Raw genomic sequence first — 18,015 nt, forward strand, 5'->3', positions numbered from 1 at the left:
TAATATTATCAATTTATCATCAATTTGTAATTAAAACAACTTCTTTAACTGATTTAAAAATTATTTATGAACAAATAATTGAATATATCAATGAAAATATAAATGAAATTAAATCAGATCAAATCCAATTCTTTATGGCACATGGTTGGAATATAGGAATACAATTAATTCGATCACAAAAGATTAAAGAAGGCGAATGGTGGTTAAGTATAGCATTACAAATAATGAAAACTAATAATGAACTTATTGAAACATATTCGAAGAATATGGAAGAAAGTTATTCAAGTTTCTTAACACAAGCAAAATCACAATTAACATTTTGTTTTTAAAATTTTTAAAGAAAATAACAGATTTATTTAAAGGAAGAGAAATGAAGAATTTCGGCAACTTCATTATATAATTCAATTGACTTATTTACATCAAGGAAATTACTCAATGCTTTTACATTTAACAAAAATAATTCGAAATCATTTTGTAAAGATATTGTAGATCTATACCAACCAGATTTTAATCTTTCTGATATAAAGTTTAAATCCATTGGTTGTATGATGAAACTTGTATCGAAATTACTAATATCATTAAATTCATTATATTTTTCTTTGGTAAAAATTGGATATAACGTTTGAAGCCAACCATTATTTGAAGAAGGTTTAACAATTGAACCAATATTTATTCCATCAATACTTAATAAGTCCCATGGAGAAATTTTGATGACTCTCGAATTATTTGTCATTATAGTAATTGATTGATAAATCGAACGAAGATAATTTTGATTAACAGAAATAACTTCACCATAACAACATTTTGAATTTAATTCGAATTCAACTTTTTGTCCTCGAGAAAGATCTTCTAATAAACCTAAATAAGTATTAAATGAAGAAAGTGGGAAAAGACAATCACATTCTGAATCATATGAATATGTAATTTGAAATGAAAAATTAGTGTTTTGACTTACATTTAATGTTACAAGAAATCCTAAATTTATTGGTTCTAATCTTAAAATTTTAGCACGAGTAATTTCAGGAAAAGTTATACCTGATAAAGATTGAGGTATATCAGAGTTTAAACTATGAAGATATATTACATCATCACCAACTTCAGGAATATAAACTTTCGATAATAATGATATTACCCATGGAGGTCTATTATATTTATTAAATGGTTCATAAATATTAAAATGATTCAAATTACATTCAATGAATTGATTATTATTATCATTAAATAATATAATTGTATCATTCGAAGTTTCTTCAATTGTTTGAAGATTTTCTAATGTTTCTTCTTTAGGAAAATCGAAATCTTCATCTTCAATATTAAATGGATTTAAAGGACGAACATATTGAAGTTGTATATGTTCCGGTGGTTGAGGAACTATAATATTTTCTGGTTGTTGTATCATTGGATTAACAGTATTAATATCTAATAATGAATGAGCTAAATGTTCTTCTAATTCATTACATCTTTCATTATATGATAAATCAACATCAATTTGGAAATTCATTGATGAATCCTTATCAAAGATTGGTGATGATAATTTACAAATTTTAGTAATACATTCACCAATACTAAAGTTTAATAATATGATATTACCCATAACATCTGATGCTATTATATATTTCCCACATTTACTCCATTGAATTTCGACAAGTTCAACATTCGATTGTTTATGTACCCACGTTGTAAGTAATTTTGGTTCATAAAAATCCCAAACAGAAAACACATTTCGATTAGTCGAAAACACGACAATGTTATTAATCTTTGGATGAATTGCAACTAATTCGACTCCTTCAGTAATACTTTTTTCATCTGGAAGTTGCGATATTATTTTACCAATAACTGTATCATATATTATAATATTTGTTTTCCGTACAATAATCGCTAAATGATCATCATTATCCCAAACAATTTCAACTATTGGACAAGTTTTCCGTGATGGTGACTTAAATATATTCGCTGGTATAAATCCATTTTGTTCTAATTTCCAAATAACCATTGATCCATCTTCTACTGAATATGTTAATACTTTAGGTGCCATCCCATGTGGTGATGGATAAAGTCTTTTCGAAAATGTTACATACATAACACTTCCAGTATGATATCGTAATTCATATTTCTTCGATGTAGATATCGAATATAAAATGACATGATTAGGATCACTCGTATATCCTATAAATTCTGATCCTGGTGAAAATGAAACCCAATCAATCGGATTACCTTCTGGAGAAATAATTTTGATATACGTATTCTTTGATTGCATTAAATCTTCAATCTTTATGATATATAATGTACCATCTCCATATGTAACACTTAAATATTTACCATCCGGTGAAAAATTGGAATAATACACTGGCGATTGTGATAAATAATCAACGTTACATAACATTTGTCCATCATTTAATGACCATAAAATTATTGATCCATCATGTGATGAAGATAATAATATCGAAGATGTACAATCAATAGAAACACTAACAACAACACTTGAATTATGTTGGAAAGTACAGATTTCTTGTATAAATGGTAGCCGAAATAATTTGATGGTACTATCATCAGAACCTGTAACAAAATATCGCGATAATGGATCAAACGCAATGCAATAGATGGCTTTGGAATGAACTTGTTTGCAGTCAATCAGTCGAAGTACACAATTTTGATTGTCGGAGATTTCAGGAAATGGTGTTAACCTTCGAAACAAAGACGGATAGTCATCACTTGGAGCTAATGTTTTGAGAAATGTTAGGAATTGATCTGGATGAAAATTTCGATATTTTACATCAAGTGCTTCATCAAGTGAATTACAACCATTCGGAAGTAACTGGTTTGAAATACAATACTCTTGAAGCCTTGCATACACATTTGGATTCCTCTGTCTGATATAATGTGATATTAGAACGCATAAGTCTTTACGAATTTGTAATTCATCCATTGTCACTTTTCTTTACACCTTAACGTTCGCTGTGATATTTCATCATCACTTTAAGTGAATACAATGTTTCAAAAAAAAAAAAGTCAATCAAACAACTTCTTTAAAAACAAATCAAAACACTTCGCAAGTGTTCTTACGAATCAGTTTGTCCTTTTCAAGATATACATCAACAATTGTCCAAAAAAATTCATCCAAAGCTGAACATTCGACATAACGTTATGTCCAATCAGCATTTGTAATTCTTTACCTTTAGATGTTGGTATGGATGTATATTCTTCCAAACTTCAATTTGGATTATTTAAATATTTGGTTTAAACCACTAAATATATGGAAGATGATTTCTGACCTTTTTATCTCATTGATCTAGAAACTATATACGTTTCCAAGTGAAGAAGATGTGTTCAACCAGCTGAGGATGGCAACACTCATTTTCATTAAGAATTCGCTTCTTCATAATATACATCCACAACTGACAATTACGCCTTGTCAAAGCTGTTTCGTGCCAATGATTCATACTTAGATGTTGTGCACAACCACTTTCCAAACTTATTTTTCATCACTTTTAACAAAAACATATCGTTTATCGCTTCCGTGCATTGCTGTCTCAGACCTTTTCAATTGATTTTGAAAAGCAAATAACAACGGTGCGCAGCATCCATAAAGCGTATGCAACGAATTCTTCAATCACTTTCACCTTCTTCAAAAATAAAAAGTGCACATAGTGATACATCTTAACTTTTTAAGTCAAAAAACGTTTTGCCCAAATAATCAAACAAAAAGTTTAATTGATTTTGCTGATTAAATTTGTTTTTCTTGAGCCACACATAAAAATTTCGATTGATAATATATTTATTTATTTATTTATTTACCAGTTCTGAACATTTTCCTATATGCGGCCTTCATTTGCCCTTTATATCTTTTATTAACAATTTTCGATGATAAAGGTGCAAATGCGAAAGGCCTTTGTCCGCTTTTTTGGTTATCGCCTTTACCGTTCTGTGTCTTAAATCGTTTACCACTTTCAGCCACGAATGCGTTTTCGATACTTTTCTTTTGTTGTTCTTTTTGTTTCAATTTTCTCTTCTTAATATGTTCTGCGATTTCATTCACTCCGTCTGATTCATCACTTTCGTCGTCACCATTTTTCATTTTTTCGTTTTTCTTCGGCGCCTCTTTCAGCACAAGTCGGCCTCTTTTATCGAATTCGAGTCCTTCGTCCTCTAAGTTCTGTGGCTGATTCATTATTCGTTGTACTGTTTCACGCGGATCATTTAAATCGTGGACATCTTCGTCATATCTACTGTCTAATTCGATGTCATTATCATCGAAACTTTGCGTTTCATCTGTTTTATTATTTCGACGTCTTAAGTTCTTATTCACTTCTTTACGCGCATTACGTAAAAGTTTCTCTTCGTTAGGTGGGAAACATTCAGTAACTTTCTCTATGCCAAACATTGATATGCATTTCTCTATTAATTTATGTCCTTTTCCTTTAATTTCCCAATTTGTCTTTTTACTAGAGTTAATTCCAAGTATTATCATGTTGCCAAGTTGCGAAGATTCAACAAATTTCGGTAATCGAGAAATTAATGTTTTCGAAAATTGTAATGCACTACGAAATACTTCTGATGTCGGATTAGAATCAGTTGCCTTGAAACATATCAAACAAAATTGTCCGAGGTCTTCAGGGTTAATATTTTCTGCAAATTTGTTTATGATACATTCAATGGCGTCAATTGTAGCACTTACAAAATTACTTGAATTTGATGCTATACCAACAGATATATGTAATAACAATGGAGTTAATGATTGTCCTCGTTTTATGAAATCACTTGCAATAGTATTAATACATTCATTAGCTGCTTCACGTGTTTTTGCTCCATGTTCTTTTAATGCTCCAACAATTTCTGGTAAGAAACTATTTAACATTTCATCATAATTTTCTGTGTTCGGTATTTGTAATAATGTTAACATTAATAATAATCGATAACGTAATGTTGATGATGATTGAACTTCTGTTGTATTATTTAATGCATTAAGTAACTCAGTTGTAACTGAAGGATTTGGAAACTTTTGGATATATGTACGTAATGAACGAAGTGCCTTTTTCTGGAAATTATTTTTTTGTTCGATAAATGATAATAACATTCTATAAAACACATTTCGATATTCTTCTGATATATATGACATTAAAGCTAATGCGATATCCATTAATGCACATGCAATGTTAATTTGTGATGGATCACCAGCTAAGACTAAAATCTTATTACGAATTAATGAGCCAAAAAATGCATTAACAGAATTTTGATCCATTAATGAAGCAACAACAGATATTGCCGGAATTACACATGATGCAGTGGATGGATCAACAGAAGCATTAGCTAATGAAATTAACATTTGTTCATGTCGATCAGTATATGGAGCAATGATTTGTATTATTTTACAAATCGGTCGATATAATTCTAATTTGAATTCTTCAAATCGATTTAATACTAAGTCAACAAAACCTGAAATATCAGTTAAATTCGTTTGTGCAACAATTTGGTATAACATTCCATAAGTTTTGCCATAATATTCGAGATGGATCTTGTCGTAAGTTTTCATACATTTCTTCTTCAATAGGTAATAAATAATTAAATGTGAATGTTAAATCATTAAGATTTTTCCCATTATAAGATTTTAAAATTGGAATTACAATTGTTTCTAATATATGTAAATCACTAATAGGTACTTGCGCTTTCTCAAAAAACTCTGTAAGTCCAATAGCTTCAGCACAACTTACAATAAAATTAACAATCATTGTGAAATGAGTTGAATCAATATTTGTCATTTTATCAAGTGATGCAGTAATTGGAGCTTGTAATACTTCGAATGTATTTTCTCTTGTTTTTTTCAGGAATTGTTTGTAATATAGAATATACTTGTGGCCAAATGTTAATAAATTGTACACTCATAGTTTGTGTAAGTTCATTTACAATTGGTACAAATGCATTTAAATCGCCATCCGAAACAGTTGCATGAATTCCATATAATATTATGTTATTAATTAATGTTTCACATTCTTTGTCATTCATTGTTAAAAATATTAATAATTGATGTAATATTCGTGGAAAATTAAATTTAAGAACTTGAAGATCTGAATGCGCTAACATAGTAACACATGATTGTATTAATTCACATATTGCATATAATATATCTCCTGCTGATTCTGGTTTAGATGAAATGTACTTATTAATAATACTAATGCATGTGTCAGTAGGCATATAATGAACTGCATTTGATAAAACTTGAATCGCTTTAACTTTTGTCGCATGATTTGGACTTTCTGTATATTGGATAACTTTTTCAATGTATTTGGGCCAGATTTGACTGTTAGCGACATGTGAAATATTATTAATGACTGTTAATGCTCGAAGTGGATTTCGATCTATGATTTCAAACATATAACTAAAGGCTATTCCATGAATTTGTGTAAAATCATATATTGCTTGTGAGGCACTATTTCGAAGTCGAGAGTCATCACTAAGAGAACGTTGGCAAAGTCTTGTACATACATCTCGAACCATCGTGTCAGACATTGAGGAATGTTTTGATAATTGAACAAGAACTGGACACATGGGTATTGAAAGTTCTGTAGAACAATTGGAAAAAAGTGGTACAAGAGAACTAAGAAGATGTGATGAAATAGTTGAATCAAGAGGTGCTGATTCAAGTGCAATATGAAGAAGTCGAAGTAGTTCAGGAAGACCATCTATTTCTTTTTTATCAAGTCTATGAACTGTAAGAGATGTGATTGCACCTAAATATACAGAAGCTGATGGATATGGGTCAAATGAAAGTGTCCCTTGATTAACTTGATTTTGAATTGAAGATCTAACAAGATCTAATATTTGAATAAAGCGCTTTTGATTTCTATCATTTCTAAGACATTCATAAGCAGCAAAAATATCAGTATCAGAACTTGTCATTGGATTTTAAATCGATGGTCGTATGTTTTGAATGTGAAAGATTTTTACATAAATATTTTCATTGAAATTATGATGACAAAATATCATTAATATTCAAAAAGTTTGTATGCAAAGGACGCAATCAACGTGAAGTGATTTAACGTTCTCCATTTTATCTTTCATCTCAAATTCGTTCATAGAGTCTATATTGATAAAATATACACAAAAAATGTATCATATTCATTGCATATGAAAAAAATTTTAATTATTGTATTAAAATTAGATTTTGATAAATAGTCTATATAATTCTCTGAGTCAAAAATAATATTTTTAATGTATTATTTCTGTATGACCTTTACCAGATGCTAAAATAAGTGCTGTAATAAATAATTTAAATAATTTCCAAATATTATTTTGAAATATAAAAATATTAAAATGAATTTCAAATAAAACAAATAAATATTTTTAGCATTAATATCAATTCCTTCTTGTTCAAGAAGTAATTTAACTATTTCTGTATGAACTTTTGAATATGCTTTAACAAGTGGTGTATTAAATAATTTCCAAATATTATTTTGAAATATCAAATTATCAATATAAAAATTATCTTTAGCATTATTATAAATTCCTTTTTGCTTTAAAATGTATGTAACAAGTTCAATATTTCCTGAAAATAATTTTGATATAATATTTTCTGGAAGTTGATTATTTTTATGGAAATATTTTACAAGAAAAATGTTTACAATTTTTGCTGCTTCATTAATGATATTTTCATTAATTTTCATTCCTTCTTTTTCTAAATATGTAAAAATTTCAGAATTAAAATATGAAACGCATTTTTCTCTTAATTCGTCTAATTGACTAATATCTTCAAATTTATTTTCATAAAGATATCATTTTGATGAAACATAATTGCAGTTTTATATGCATCTTCAAATGATGAATGATTTTGTTCACATAAATAAATGATTTCTTCATTTCCACCTGCAACTGCATATTTACCTGTATCAATTTTATTTGCATTGTTCATAAGTAAATATTTAAAACATTTAACTGAAGAAAAAAATGCTACATAATCAATTAATGTAACATTGTTTTTATTAATAAATGAACATCTTTCATAAGTTGATTTTGGAATTATTTGATTATAATCGAATTCATTTTGTGATGATATTTCTTGAATTTTTTCTATTTCGAATTATTTTAGTAATTTTAATCGGATTATGTCCTTCTTCAATTAATTGTTTATGAAGCTCAAAATCATTATTTGAAAGTTGCTTAATGTTTGCAATGGTTTGTTAAAAAAAATAAATGTTATCTCGTTTTTAATTTTCTTCTTTAGACAAATAGTGGATAAAATATGGATTTAACATATCTTTTAATATTTCATGATCAATAATATTATTTTCACACATTTTATAAAGTATATGATTTATTTCTTGATCAAGGATTCCTGAATGATGAAGAAAATTAGTAAAAACATCAAAAATTTGAGATTTGACTTTATTAATATCTTGAAATATTTCAATTTCATTCATAAATTTTAAAAATATATCAAAATCATTCTTTGCAATATAAATACATATAACAACAAAATGACTCATAACTAATATAGTTTTTTTTCTTTTAAACTTTTTTAAAAGAAAATCTTCTTTTAAAAGAATATGGGGAAATATAGTCAATTATGGAAATAATTAATTGAACTACTTGAAAAATATTTATTTAAGCCAAATATGATTTGTTGAATTGCTTCAATGACTATTCATTTAATTTATTCTTGAGTTCTGTATTAATTGCATTTTAAAAATTTAAAACTAATAATGTAACTAACATATGAAAATTATTATAATTAAAATTATTATTTTTTTTTTAAAACAACGAAATATAATTAGAAAAATGGACAACGAATTTTTATTGCATATATTCTTCGTCTTCTTGAGGCAGAGGGATAAGATCTGCTTTAGAAAGTTCTTGTTCATACTTCTCAACAAGAATTGGATCAAGGATAACTGGTGGAGGACTGAACACTGGTGCCGTTGTGAACTGAAGATTGGGACATCCGGTCATTGATCTTGCCAATGATAAAAATGGCATTTCAAAATGATAATTTGTTTTAGCAGAAACTTCAAAGTACTTGAGCTTGTTTTTCTTGTGGAATGTGACTCGTTTTGATGGAACTTTTCTATCGCGTATATCTATTTTACTCCCAACTAAAACAATTGGTATCTGTGGACAAACACATGTAAGATCTTTGTACCATGTTGAAACACTTCTGTAGCTTGATGATGATGTAACATCAAACATTATAATTGCACAATTTGCATCTAAATAATATCCTTCTCGAAGACCACCAAACCTTGCCTCCCCTGCCGTATCCCAGACGTTGTATAAAATGATACCACGTGTCGTTTGAAATGTTAACTGAGATACTTGAACACCAAGAGTTGGGATATATTTATTTTCGAATTCGCCAGTTTGATGTCGTTTAACAAATGTTGTCTTGCCAACTCCACCATCACCAACAAGAACAAGCTTTGCAATCATTGTTGGGGTTCCCTCCATCAGTCTTTAGGGTGTCAAATCTAATATTGAGAGAAAATATTGATGACATTTAGTATTTTGAACGATTTTATTTTAAAACATTCTATAGGAAATGTACGTTTAAATATTCAACAGAAAAAAAAAAAAAATGTATCATAACAAATGTTAATATTAACATTTGTGAAAAAAAAATGTTCACTCATTCCAAAAGATTTATAACAAAATTGATTACATTAAACATTTTAATCATCTTCTATAATAGGTTCGAAATAATCGACCGAAACTTGCATTTCGTTCGATACTTTCATCACAGCTCCAGCGTTTTTCATTGACCCGCAATAATTTGGTGCAGAAAAAACAGTACAACAACACTTATTCTCACCAAATGGAAACTCGAAACCATCCATAACCATTTCATGAGCTCTACACAACAAATCTAATTCATTTTCATTCAAAAAATCCTCAACAACATCCGCACCAAACTCTACAGATGTACCTCGCTCACTTTCTTTCCATCCATCATGAGTAGCTCTTGGATCAGCCCAAACAATATCGGCAGCAAGTCCTTGGATTGGTATATCAAGAGGCCGTTTTATTTTCTCAATTTGTTTGCAGTTTTTGAGTTCGGGTGAAATTCCTCCATGAACACAAAAAATGCGGCCTCCAATTATGGCTGCTAAGGGAATCCAACGAAATACTTCGGTAAAGGAATACCAGAGCTTTTGGATTCCTAAGTCAATGAACTCTTGGAAAAATCCATCTTCCCTGGAGATTTCATCAGTTTCATGATTCCCTCGTAATAAAAATATTTTATCGGGATATTTAACTTTGAGTGAAAAGAGATAAGAAATAGTTTGGATACTGTAGAGACCACGTCCAACATAATCTCCTAAAAAAAGATATTGTGTATCAGAAGGTGAGCCTTCTGTTTTGAATATACGTAAGAGATCTTCGAATTGTCCATGAATATCGCCGCAGATAACAATTGGTGGTCTGAGTGATAAAAGAATGTTTTCTTTGCGGAAAATTCTTTCAACTAATGAGCATAACCACATAAGTTCCTTACTTGATAGAGAGCATTTGACATCAGATAATTCATCTGGGCTTTTTTCGAGTTTAGACAAAATACTCTCTATACGGAAGCTCATAATGATTTTGGTTGCGTGGCAAAAAAGACGTTAACAAAATATTTTCAGTAATGAATAAACTATTCAAATAGTATGGGACTTGTGATATGAAATTATATACAGAAAATGAGCCAAAAAAAGAATTCTGAAACAAAGGTATTTAGAGATAAATCACAATCACCCGAACTCCCAAAAAGCGAACTTACTTTATACTATGATTTAATAAAAAAATGTATATTTAATTTTAATCAATCTGTTATTTCGCAGAACATAGTAAATACTTTTCAAACATTGAAACAACTATGTGAAGTACTTGCTATAGATTTCAAGATCTCTAAAGAACTTTTTATGGTTGATGATTTTATTCAAAACCTTACTTCTCTTTTTTATTTAAATAACTTTGAACTCATTATAACTGCCTCTAAGGTTACTTCACTAATTTTATTTCACACAGATGATTTATTTAAAGAATTTCCCAATGACTTTTTATCAAACTTATTTTTAATCCTACAAAGTTCCCCTCAAGGTTCCAATATTACTTACTTAGTGGATCTTATTTGTAATATCTGTGCTGAAATTTCGGATTTATCTGATTATGCCAAAAATATTGATTCTCTCATTGATGCTTATAGTTCCAGATCAATAACTATTTCTTTTTCCACTCTCATTCATCAATTTTCACCATACATTTTGCCAACCAAAAATTTTTTTGATTTTCTTTTTTCTCTTACTCAAAATTCCAATAATGAAATCACATGTATTTCCCTTTGGACGATTTCAGATATGTGTCGTATTAGAGGTACTGAGGCAACAAATTTAATAAAAGATTATTATATTACCTATTTAATTGATAAAATATCTAACAGTATTTCTCCAAAGCATATTGAAGCTTCTTTTTCGATTCTAACTTATTGCGTTTATTATTCGCAAGTTGATATTTCTATTTTCCCAATTTCTTTTTATGTGGAATTATGTCATTCTAATAATCAAATGATTCAATATGCAGCATTACAATTCATTCAGTGCGTTTCTGTTAAGGAACCATTAATTGTTTGTCAAAGCAATGGCTTATCTTTAATTGAACTTGAAAATTTTTCTAGCTTTCGAGTTCTTAATCAAATAATTTGTATAATTTCACATATTTTAGTAGCAGCTTCTTATGAACTTCTTTCACAAATTCCACTTCAGAGAATACTTTTATTCTTACTAAACAAAATTAATGATAATGAATCTATTCAATTTACAATATTGCAATGTTTTCTTTCATTAAAGATGAAAATGGAAGCAAATAATATTCAATTTGAAATGATATTACAAAACGTAAATGGAATAGATATAATCGAAAACATGATATGCTCTGAAAATGAAGAGGTATCAAACATAGCATTGATGATTATGCATAATTAATATATGAAACATTAAAAAATTTCTTGGTTTTGAACATGTATAAAAATATTCAAATTGCTTTTCTCAAAAAGCAAATGACATAATTGTGAAAATTATATTTATTTTAAAATTAATCAAATTATTTGAACAGCACTAATTTATGCAGTTTAAAATGCTTTCCATAATTTCGTTATGGAAAACATGATATAAATAACAGTATCATTTAACACTAAAAAATAAATAAAAATTTATCTAAATGTTTTTATCAAGAAAGACATTCTAACAAAATTTAAAATATTTCAATTGATAATTTATTTATTTTTTATTTATATTCAAAACATAAATAAATTTATTTAACCGGCGGCTTTGGACCATTTGGAAAGTTTCTTATCATTTCCTCAGGCGTTCTCATCAACTTTAAGTACTCAGGCAAACACATATTACTTCCCGGAACTTTCACATCCTCATTAAACAACTCAGCAAAGAATGGATGCTTCATGCATTCATCCGCAGTTAATCTTTTATCAGGCGCGTATAAAAATATTTTCTGTAATAAATCCACAAAGTCGTCTTGTACATAATTAGGTAACACAGCTCTTAATGAACGAATTTTACCACCAAAAAAAGAAATTTGTTTCTTATGAACAAATGTATCTAAATCGGATTTTTGTGGTGGACCAATAATACGCATAATTCTGTTCAATAATTCGTTGTTATTCGATCCATAAAAAAGTGGTTTTCCTTGAAGTACCATTTCAGCTAATACGCAACCTGCGGCCCATGTATCAATGGCCGTGGTATAATTAGGGCAATCTAAAAGAAGCTCTGGCGCCCTGTAACATCGGGTAGAAATATATGAGACGGAAACTTCGTTGGGTAAAAGAAATTTGGCACTCCCAAAATCACATATTTGAAGGCGGCCATCTTGTGGATCAACAAGGACATTAGAGGGCTTGATATCACGATGGCAAACTCCATGATGATGTAAATATGATAAGCCTGCAAATAATTGATACCCAAATATTTTGATGTACAAAGGCAGTGGAAATGGTTGACGATTTAGAAATGTTGTCAATGATTCAGGAAGATAACCAGTGACAAGGTGAAGGTACACAGAATTGTTTGTTCCTTCTTTGGTAGTATAATGTGTTATGTATTGAAGACAATTAGGATGCTTAAGCTTGCAGACAATATCAAGTTCCCTGTTCTTAAATTTTGGATCTAGGTATACTTTTTTAATGGCTACTTTATTTCCTTCAGAATCATTTGCAAGAAAAACAGCACCAAATGTTCCAATTCCAATTGTAGAGATTGGAGTATACCCATCGTACGTTTCTAATTTTGTTGTATGATTAGTAATGTGACTATGTGATTTATGTTTCATTTTGGTTAATAGTGTATCGAAAATTCAAGTTTTTCACTTTACATGTCATAAAAAAGAACGTGGTTCGAAGTAGAGTATGGTGAGTTTTTTTATTTTAATTAGAAAATTATTCAATTTTTTTAACATAGAATGTCAATTTTTAATGTCCGTTTGTTGTTCTTGCAGAAAAGAAGTTGAATTATTTGAACTTCGAAAAGATGTCAAAAAATGTGCTCAATGTTTATGCGATCAAGTTGGCCGTTCTATAATGGATTTATTTAAAAAAGGCCTAAAATTAATTCCAGCACCAGTTCATGTTTTAGTTGCTGTTTCTGGTGGGCCCTCATCTCTTGTTTTATGGGACTTACTAAGTAAGCGTCTTAACACAACACATATTGGTAAAAGTGCTGTTGTTCGTAAATTATCTGCCATTTCCACTCAACCTCTAAATATTCCAAATCTAATTGAAATTCCTCATTTTTCTATTCCAGACATAGTGTCGTATGCCAAAGAAAACGATTACAATTGCGTTGTTTTTGGTTTTAATGTAGATCATATATCTTTATCCAATCTAGCTGCAGTTTCATGCGGAAGACCAGATTTATCTCCATGGCTTTCCAACGATGATTCTGAGAACTACAGACCTGTTGTAGTTCTTAAACCAGTTCGAAAATGTTTAGAATCTGAATTGAAATTTTATTGCGATCAAAACAAAATCAGTTACGACGACACGCCTTCAGCACTTTATAAAGCTTTTCCATTTGAGAATAAGTTGCTACAACGCATTAAAGAAGAAGGTCATAATGATACTTCATTTGCAGTGCAGAGAATGGGAGAAAGGCTGCAGACAATGAAACAGAGCTACAAGTGTCCAACATGTGGACTTCCGTCTAATATAGAGGGGCCATGTCAAATGTGTTTGAAATTATCAGATTGAAAGCATCATAAATATTTATAAAAAAATTGGTTTTGTTTATCATGTATTGTTATTTTCTGGAAAAGAAAAACTTTTTTGGTATTAATTTTAGTTCATTATGTTTACTTGAATGCTTTGATTATGTATTTCAAAAATTTGAATTTATTCTGATATATCATCTAAGCAGTATTATTTTTTTATTATAATGTTAATAATAAGTAATTTTTATAGATTATTTATAATAGGTGTATAAACTTAAAATATTAATATTTTAATTGTCATTTATATATAAACAAAATTATATGTATATGTCGTTAATATTATCACATAATATTTTATTAAAAAAAAAATCTTGCTTTTTCCGGAAGAAATTTTTAGAATCAAATAATATTTTTGAAATTGTATAAATTAAAACTATCTCAAGAAAAGATAATAAAAACTATATTAGAAATAATAATCATAGATGAACAATTCATTTGAATGCATGAAAACTTAGTTTTTATAAGAACAAATTGAAGTTATTATGTCCCCAAAGCAGATTTTAAAAATATAATCTGTTCAAACTCTTACTTGTTGGTTTCCGAGTGAAAAAATAAATATAATTGAATATCATAATAATTTCTAAATCGAAGCATACTTGCATTAAATATCAATAAAAATATCACAAGATAAACCAATATATATATATATATAATTTTTTTACATATATTAAAAAGCAAAGAAATTTTTCATCAAATTTATTTTGAAAATAAATTAATAATTTTGATTTTAAATTTATAACAAGAGAAAAAATATTTCAATTTTTTTTATTAAACAAAATTAACATCTCTTATTTTGAATTGTACTTTCACATTGAAATGTGTATTTCAATTCTTTCTTTATGACTTGATAAAGTACACATCAACATTTTCCCCGTGAAGTCCAGTGATCGATGCGACAGCGCTTTCATGATCAGCAACTCCATTTCTCATAATTTTTGCAAAAAAAAACATTTAAAATTTTGATTCTATACCATGTGCAAAAAGCAATTTTTCATTTTTACACACATCACATATTTTAACGAAAATTCTTGAAAAGGTTGAGCAAAGATTGTACAAAATAAAGCTTAGAATATAATTCCCACTTTTTGATATTCTTGATTCAAGCTTGCTCCAACATGAAGAAGGTACGTTTTGGTGTTATTGGAACAAATTTTATTACAGATTGGGTTATTGAAGGTGCAAAACTAGACACCAGATTTGAGTTAACAGCAGTTTATTCACGAACTCAAGAAAGAGCCAATGAATTTGCTTTAAAGCATCAAATTCTTCATACTTTTACTTCTTTAACAGACATGGCCAAAAGTCCTCTTATTGATGCTGTTTATATTGCTTCACCAAATTTCTTGCATTGCCAACAAAGCATACTTTTTATGCAGAATGGCAAACATGTTCTTTGTGAAAAACCTCTCGCTTCAAATTCTAAAGAGGTACTTGATATGATTGCAACATCAAAAAAGTATGGAGTCACTCTTATGGAAGCCATGAAATCAACACTTGCACCAAGTTTCAAAGTATTACAATCGTATGTTCCGAAATTAGGAACTATTCGTCGTTACTTTTCATCTTATTGCCAATACTCATCCCGCTATGACAAATTTAAAGAAGGAATTGTTCTCAATGCATTCAATCCCGAATATTCAAATGGAGCAATCATGGATATTGGCGTCTACACAATTTATCCCATGGTTGTTCTTTTTGGTCGACCAAAAAAAATTATTGCAAACGGAATTGTTCTAAGTTCTGGTGCAGATGGACAAGGAACTGTTGTTTGCGAATATGATGGATTTGATGCCACTGTTATACATTCAAAAATTGCAGATTCTTCATTGCCATCTGAAATACAAGGAGAAAATGGAAGCCTTATTATGAATAGAATAAATAAAATTGAAGAAGTGACATGGAATCCAAGAAAATCATCTCCAGAAAAACTTGCTGAAGGAATGGAGAAAAACGAATATTATTACGAAATTGAAGAGTTTATTAACTTAATAGAAAACGGTAAAATTCAATCAGAAATCAACACGCATCAAAACTCCCTTATGACAATTGAGATCATTGATGAAGTAAGAAGACAATTGGGTGTCAAGTATCCAGCAGATAATTTTTTAGAATAGAAATAATATAACTAAAATTTCTTTTTATCAATGGACTTCATATTTTTCTTGAAATTAATGAATTATTGTGGAATGGGCCGATATTTTAAACGTCCGCTTTTCACTTCACATGGGGTACCCCTACATAAAATTTTAGAAAATTTTAAGAATTCTGAAGGTTTGTTCGAACACAAAAACTTTCTCATGGAAGATAGAGTTTTCATGAGAGAAACATCAAATGTAATAATTTTGTCAGGATGGCTAGTACGCAGGTTTACCATTGGAATGACTGCTAAGAGATTTTGTGTCTTATCAGACAATCAATTGTATGTTTAAATTTTAACATCAGAATTATTGCAAAAAAAGAAAATTTTTCAAAAATTGACACCATAGTTAAAATTCATCCAGGAACAAGCATTCAAATTGTTGATGGCGAAAAATATTTTAGATTTCGTGTTGAAGATGAATCAAAAAATCCCATTCTTTTGGAAGCCAAATCATTGGAATCAATGATGACATGGGTTCTTTCACTTCGAAGTTCATGTTTCACTTCGCATGATATATCAATGGATAATTTTAATGTTATATCTGTTATTGGTCGAGGATATTATGGGAAAGTTTCTCTTGTACAATCTAAGAAAACCAATAAATACTATGCATTGAAAACCATAAGGAAGAACAGGTTGATCAAAATGCAAAAAATACAGACCGTCCTTAACGAACGCAATATCCTCCAAAAAGCTCAACACCCATTCATTGTTTCCATGAGATTTGCATTTCAAACAGCTTCCAAGTTCTACATTGGTATGGATTATGTTCCTGGAGGTGACTTATTTTTTCATCTTAAGAAAAATGGTGCCTTTCCGATTGAAAGCGCTCGTGTTATTATAGCTGAAGTATCTTTAGCAATTGAATATCTTCATGAAAAAGGAATAATTTATCGAGATATCAAACCTGAAAATATTCTTCTAGATGCTGATGGTAATATCAAACTGACTGATTTTGGTCTTTCTAAAGAGCTGAAATTCGGAGAAGATGTAACAGATACTTTTTGTGGAACACCTGATTATTATGCTCCGGAAGTTGTTCAACATCAAAACTATGGAATGGCTATAGATTGGTGGTCAATAGGAATTCTATCATACGAGATTCTATTTCGTAAGTCGCCATTCCACCACAAAAATGTGGATAAAATGTACAAAAACATTCTGAACAACGAACCCACTTTTCCAGAAGGAACCGATCAAGTAACCATTGATTTCATTTCAAGACTTCTCACAAAAGACCCATCAAAAAGAGCTGGATTTGAGGAAATTAGTCATCACCCATTTTTTGCTGGAATGGACTTCGATGATGTTCTTATGAAAAGGATACAGTCTGGTTTCAAACCAGAATTATCATCAAATATCGATTACTCTTGTTTCGATAATGAATTCACACAAGAAACGCCATCAGATTCATTCGTGGCACCTGTGATTGGATCCGTTGGAAATGTAACAGATTTTTCTTGCGCTTGGGTTCCGAGTGAATCCCCTTCAGACATGGGAAGCCCCATATTGCGTAATAATGTGAGCTCTTTGGGTCAAAATCATACAATTTTGGAGGATTCTCCAGTAGCACACACAAATAAATAGAATATTCGAAATAAATTAAATGTTTTTTATTTTCAACAATG

The 18,015-nt window shown here is 29.4% G+C and overlaps 8 protein-coding genes across 8 annotated transcripts; 3 read left to right on the plus strand and 5 right to left on the minus strand.

The window, feature by feature from the left end:
* Positions 1 to 3,787: 3,787 nt before the first annotated feature.
* Positions 3,788 to 5,530, minus strand: GO595_000596 (RRP12-like protein; the record flags this gene model as incomplete). The annotated part of the gene is made up of 1 exon (XM_067919262.1): positions 3,788 to 5,530. One exon carries the CDS (start codon positions 5,528 to 5,530, stop codon positions 3,788 to 3,790), a length of 1,743 nt encoding a protein of 580 aa, XP_067779240.1.
* A 230-nt stretch (positions 5,531 to 5,760) lies between these two features.
* Positions 5,761 to 6,894, minus strand: GO595_000597 (uncharacterized protein; the record flags this gene model as incomplete). Its single annotated transcript, XM_067919273.1, has 1 exon — positions 5,761 to 6,894. One exon carries the CDS (start codon positions 6,892 to 6,894, stop codon positions 5,761 to 5,763), a length of 1,134 nt encoding a protein of 377 aa, XP_067779241.1.
* Positions 6,895 to 8,784: 1,890 nt separating this feature from the next.
* Positions 8,785 to 9,435, minus strand: GO595_000598 (GTP-binding nuclear protein Ran; the record flags this gene model as incomplete). Its single annotated transcript, XM_067919284.1, has 1 exon — positions 8,785 to 9,435. One exon carries the CDS (start codon positions 9,433 to 9,435, stop codon positions 8,785 to 8,787), a length of 651 nt encoding a protein of 216 aa, XP_067779242.1.
* Positions 9,436 to 9,656: 221 nt separating this feature from the next.
* Positions 9,657 to 10,562, minus strand: GO595_000599 (serine/threonine-protein phosphatase PP1-like; the record flags this gene model as incomplete). Its single annotated transcript, XM_067919297.1, has 1 exon — positions 9,657 to 10,562. The coding sequence occupies one exon, from the start codon at positions 10,560 to 10,562 to the stop codon at positions 9,657 to 9,659; it is 906 nt and encodes a 301-aa protein (XP_067779243.1).
* Positions 10,563 to 12,276: 1,714 nt separating this feature from the next.
* Positions 12,277 to 13,311, minus strand: GO595_000600 (CMGC family protein kinase; the record flags this gene model as incomplete). The annotated part of the gene is made up of 1 exon (XM_067919308.1): positions 12,277 to 13,311. One exon carries the CDS (start codon positions 13,309 to 13,311, stop codon positions 12,277 to 12,279), a length of 1,035 nt encoding a protein of 344 aa, XP_067779244.1.
* Positions 13,312 to 13,453: 142 nt separating this feature from the next.
* On the plus strand, positions 13,454 to 14,227 carry GO595_000601 (uncharacterized protein; the record flags this gene model as incomplete). Its single annotated transcript, XM_067919319.1, has 1 exon — positions 13,454 to 14,227. The coding sequence occupies one exon, from the start codon at positions 13,454 to 13,456 to the stop codon at positions 14,225 to 14,227; it is 774 nt and encodes a 257-aa protein (XP_067779245.1).
* A 1,390-nt stretch (positions 14,228 to 15,617) lies between these two features.
* On the plus strand, positions 15,618 to 16,361 carry GO595_000602 (Gfo/Idh/MocA family oxidoreductase; the record flags this gene model as incomplete). Its single annotated transcript, XM_067919330.1, has 1 exon — positions 15,618 to 16,361. The coding sequence occupies one exon, from the start codon at positions 15,618 to 15,620 to the stop codon at positions 16,359 to 16,361; it is 744 nt and encodes a 247-aa protein (XP_067779246.1).
* Positions 16,362 to 17,104: 743 nt separating this feature from the next.
* Positions 17,105 to 17,974, plus strand: GO595_000603 (AGC family protein kinase; the record flags this gene model as incomplete). The annotated part of the gene is made up of 1 exon (XM_067919341.1): positions 17,105 to 17,974. The coding sequence occupies one exon, from the start codon at positions 17,105 to 17,107 to the stop codon at positions 17,972 to 17,974; it is 870 nt and encodes a 289-aa protein (XP_067779247.1).
* Between the last annotated feature and the right edge of the window lie 41 nt (positions 17,975 to 18,015).

This window comes from Histomonas meleagridis (genome assembly GCF_020186115.1).
Source record: "Histomonas meleagridis strain 2922-C6/04-10x chromosome Unknown contig_109, whole genome shotgun sequence".
NCBI lineage: Eukaryota > Parabasalia > Tritrichomonadida > Dientamoebidae > Histomonas > Histomonas meleagridis.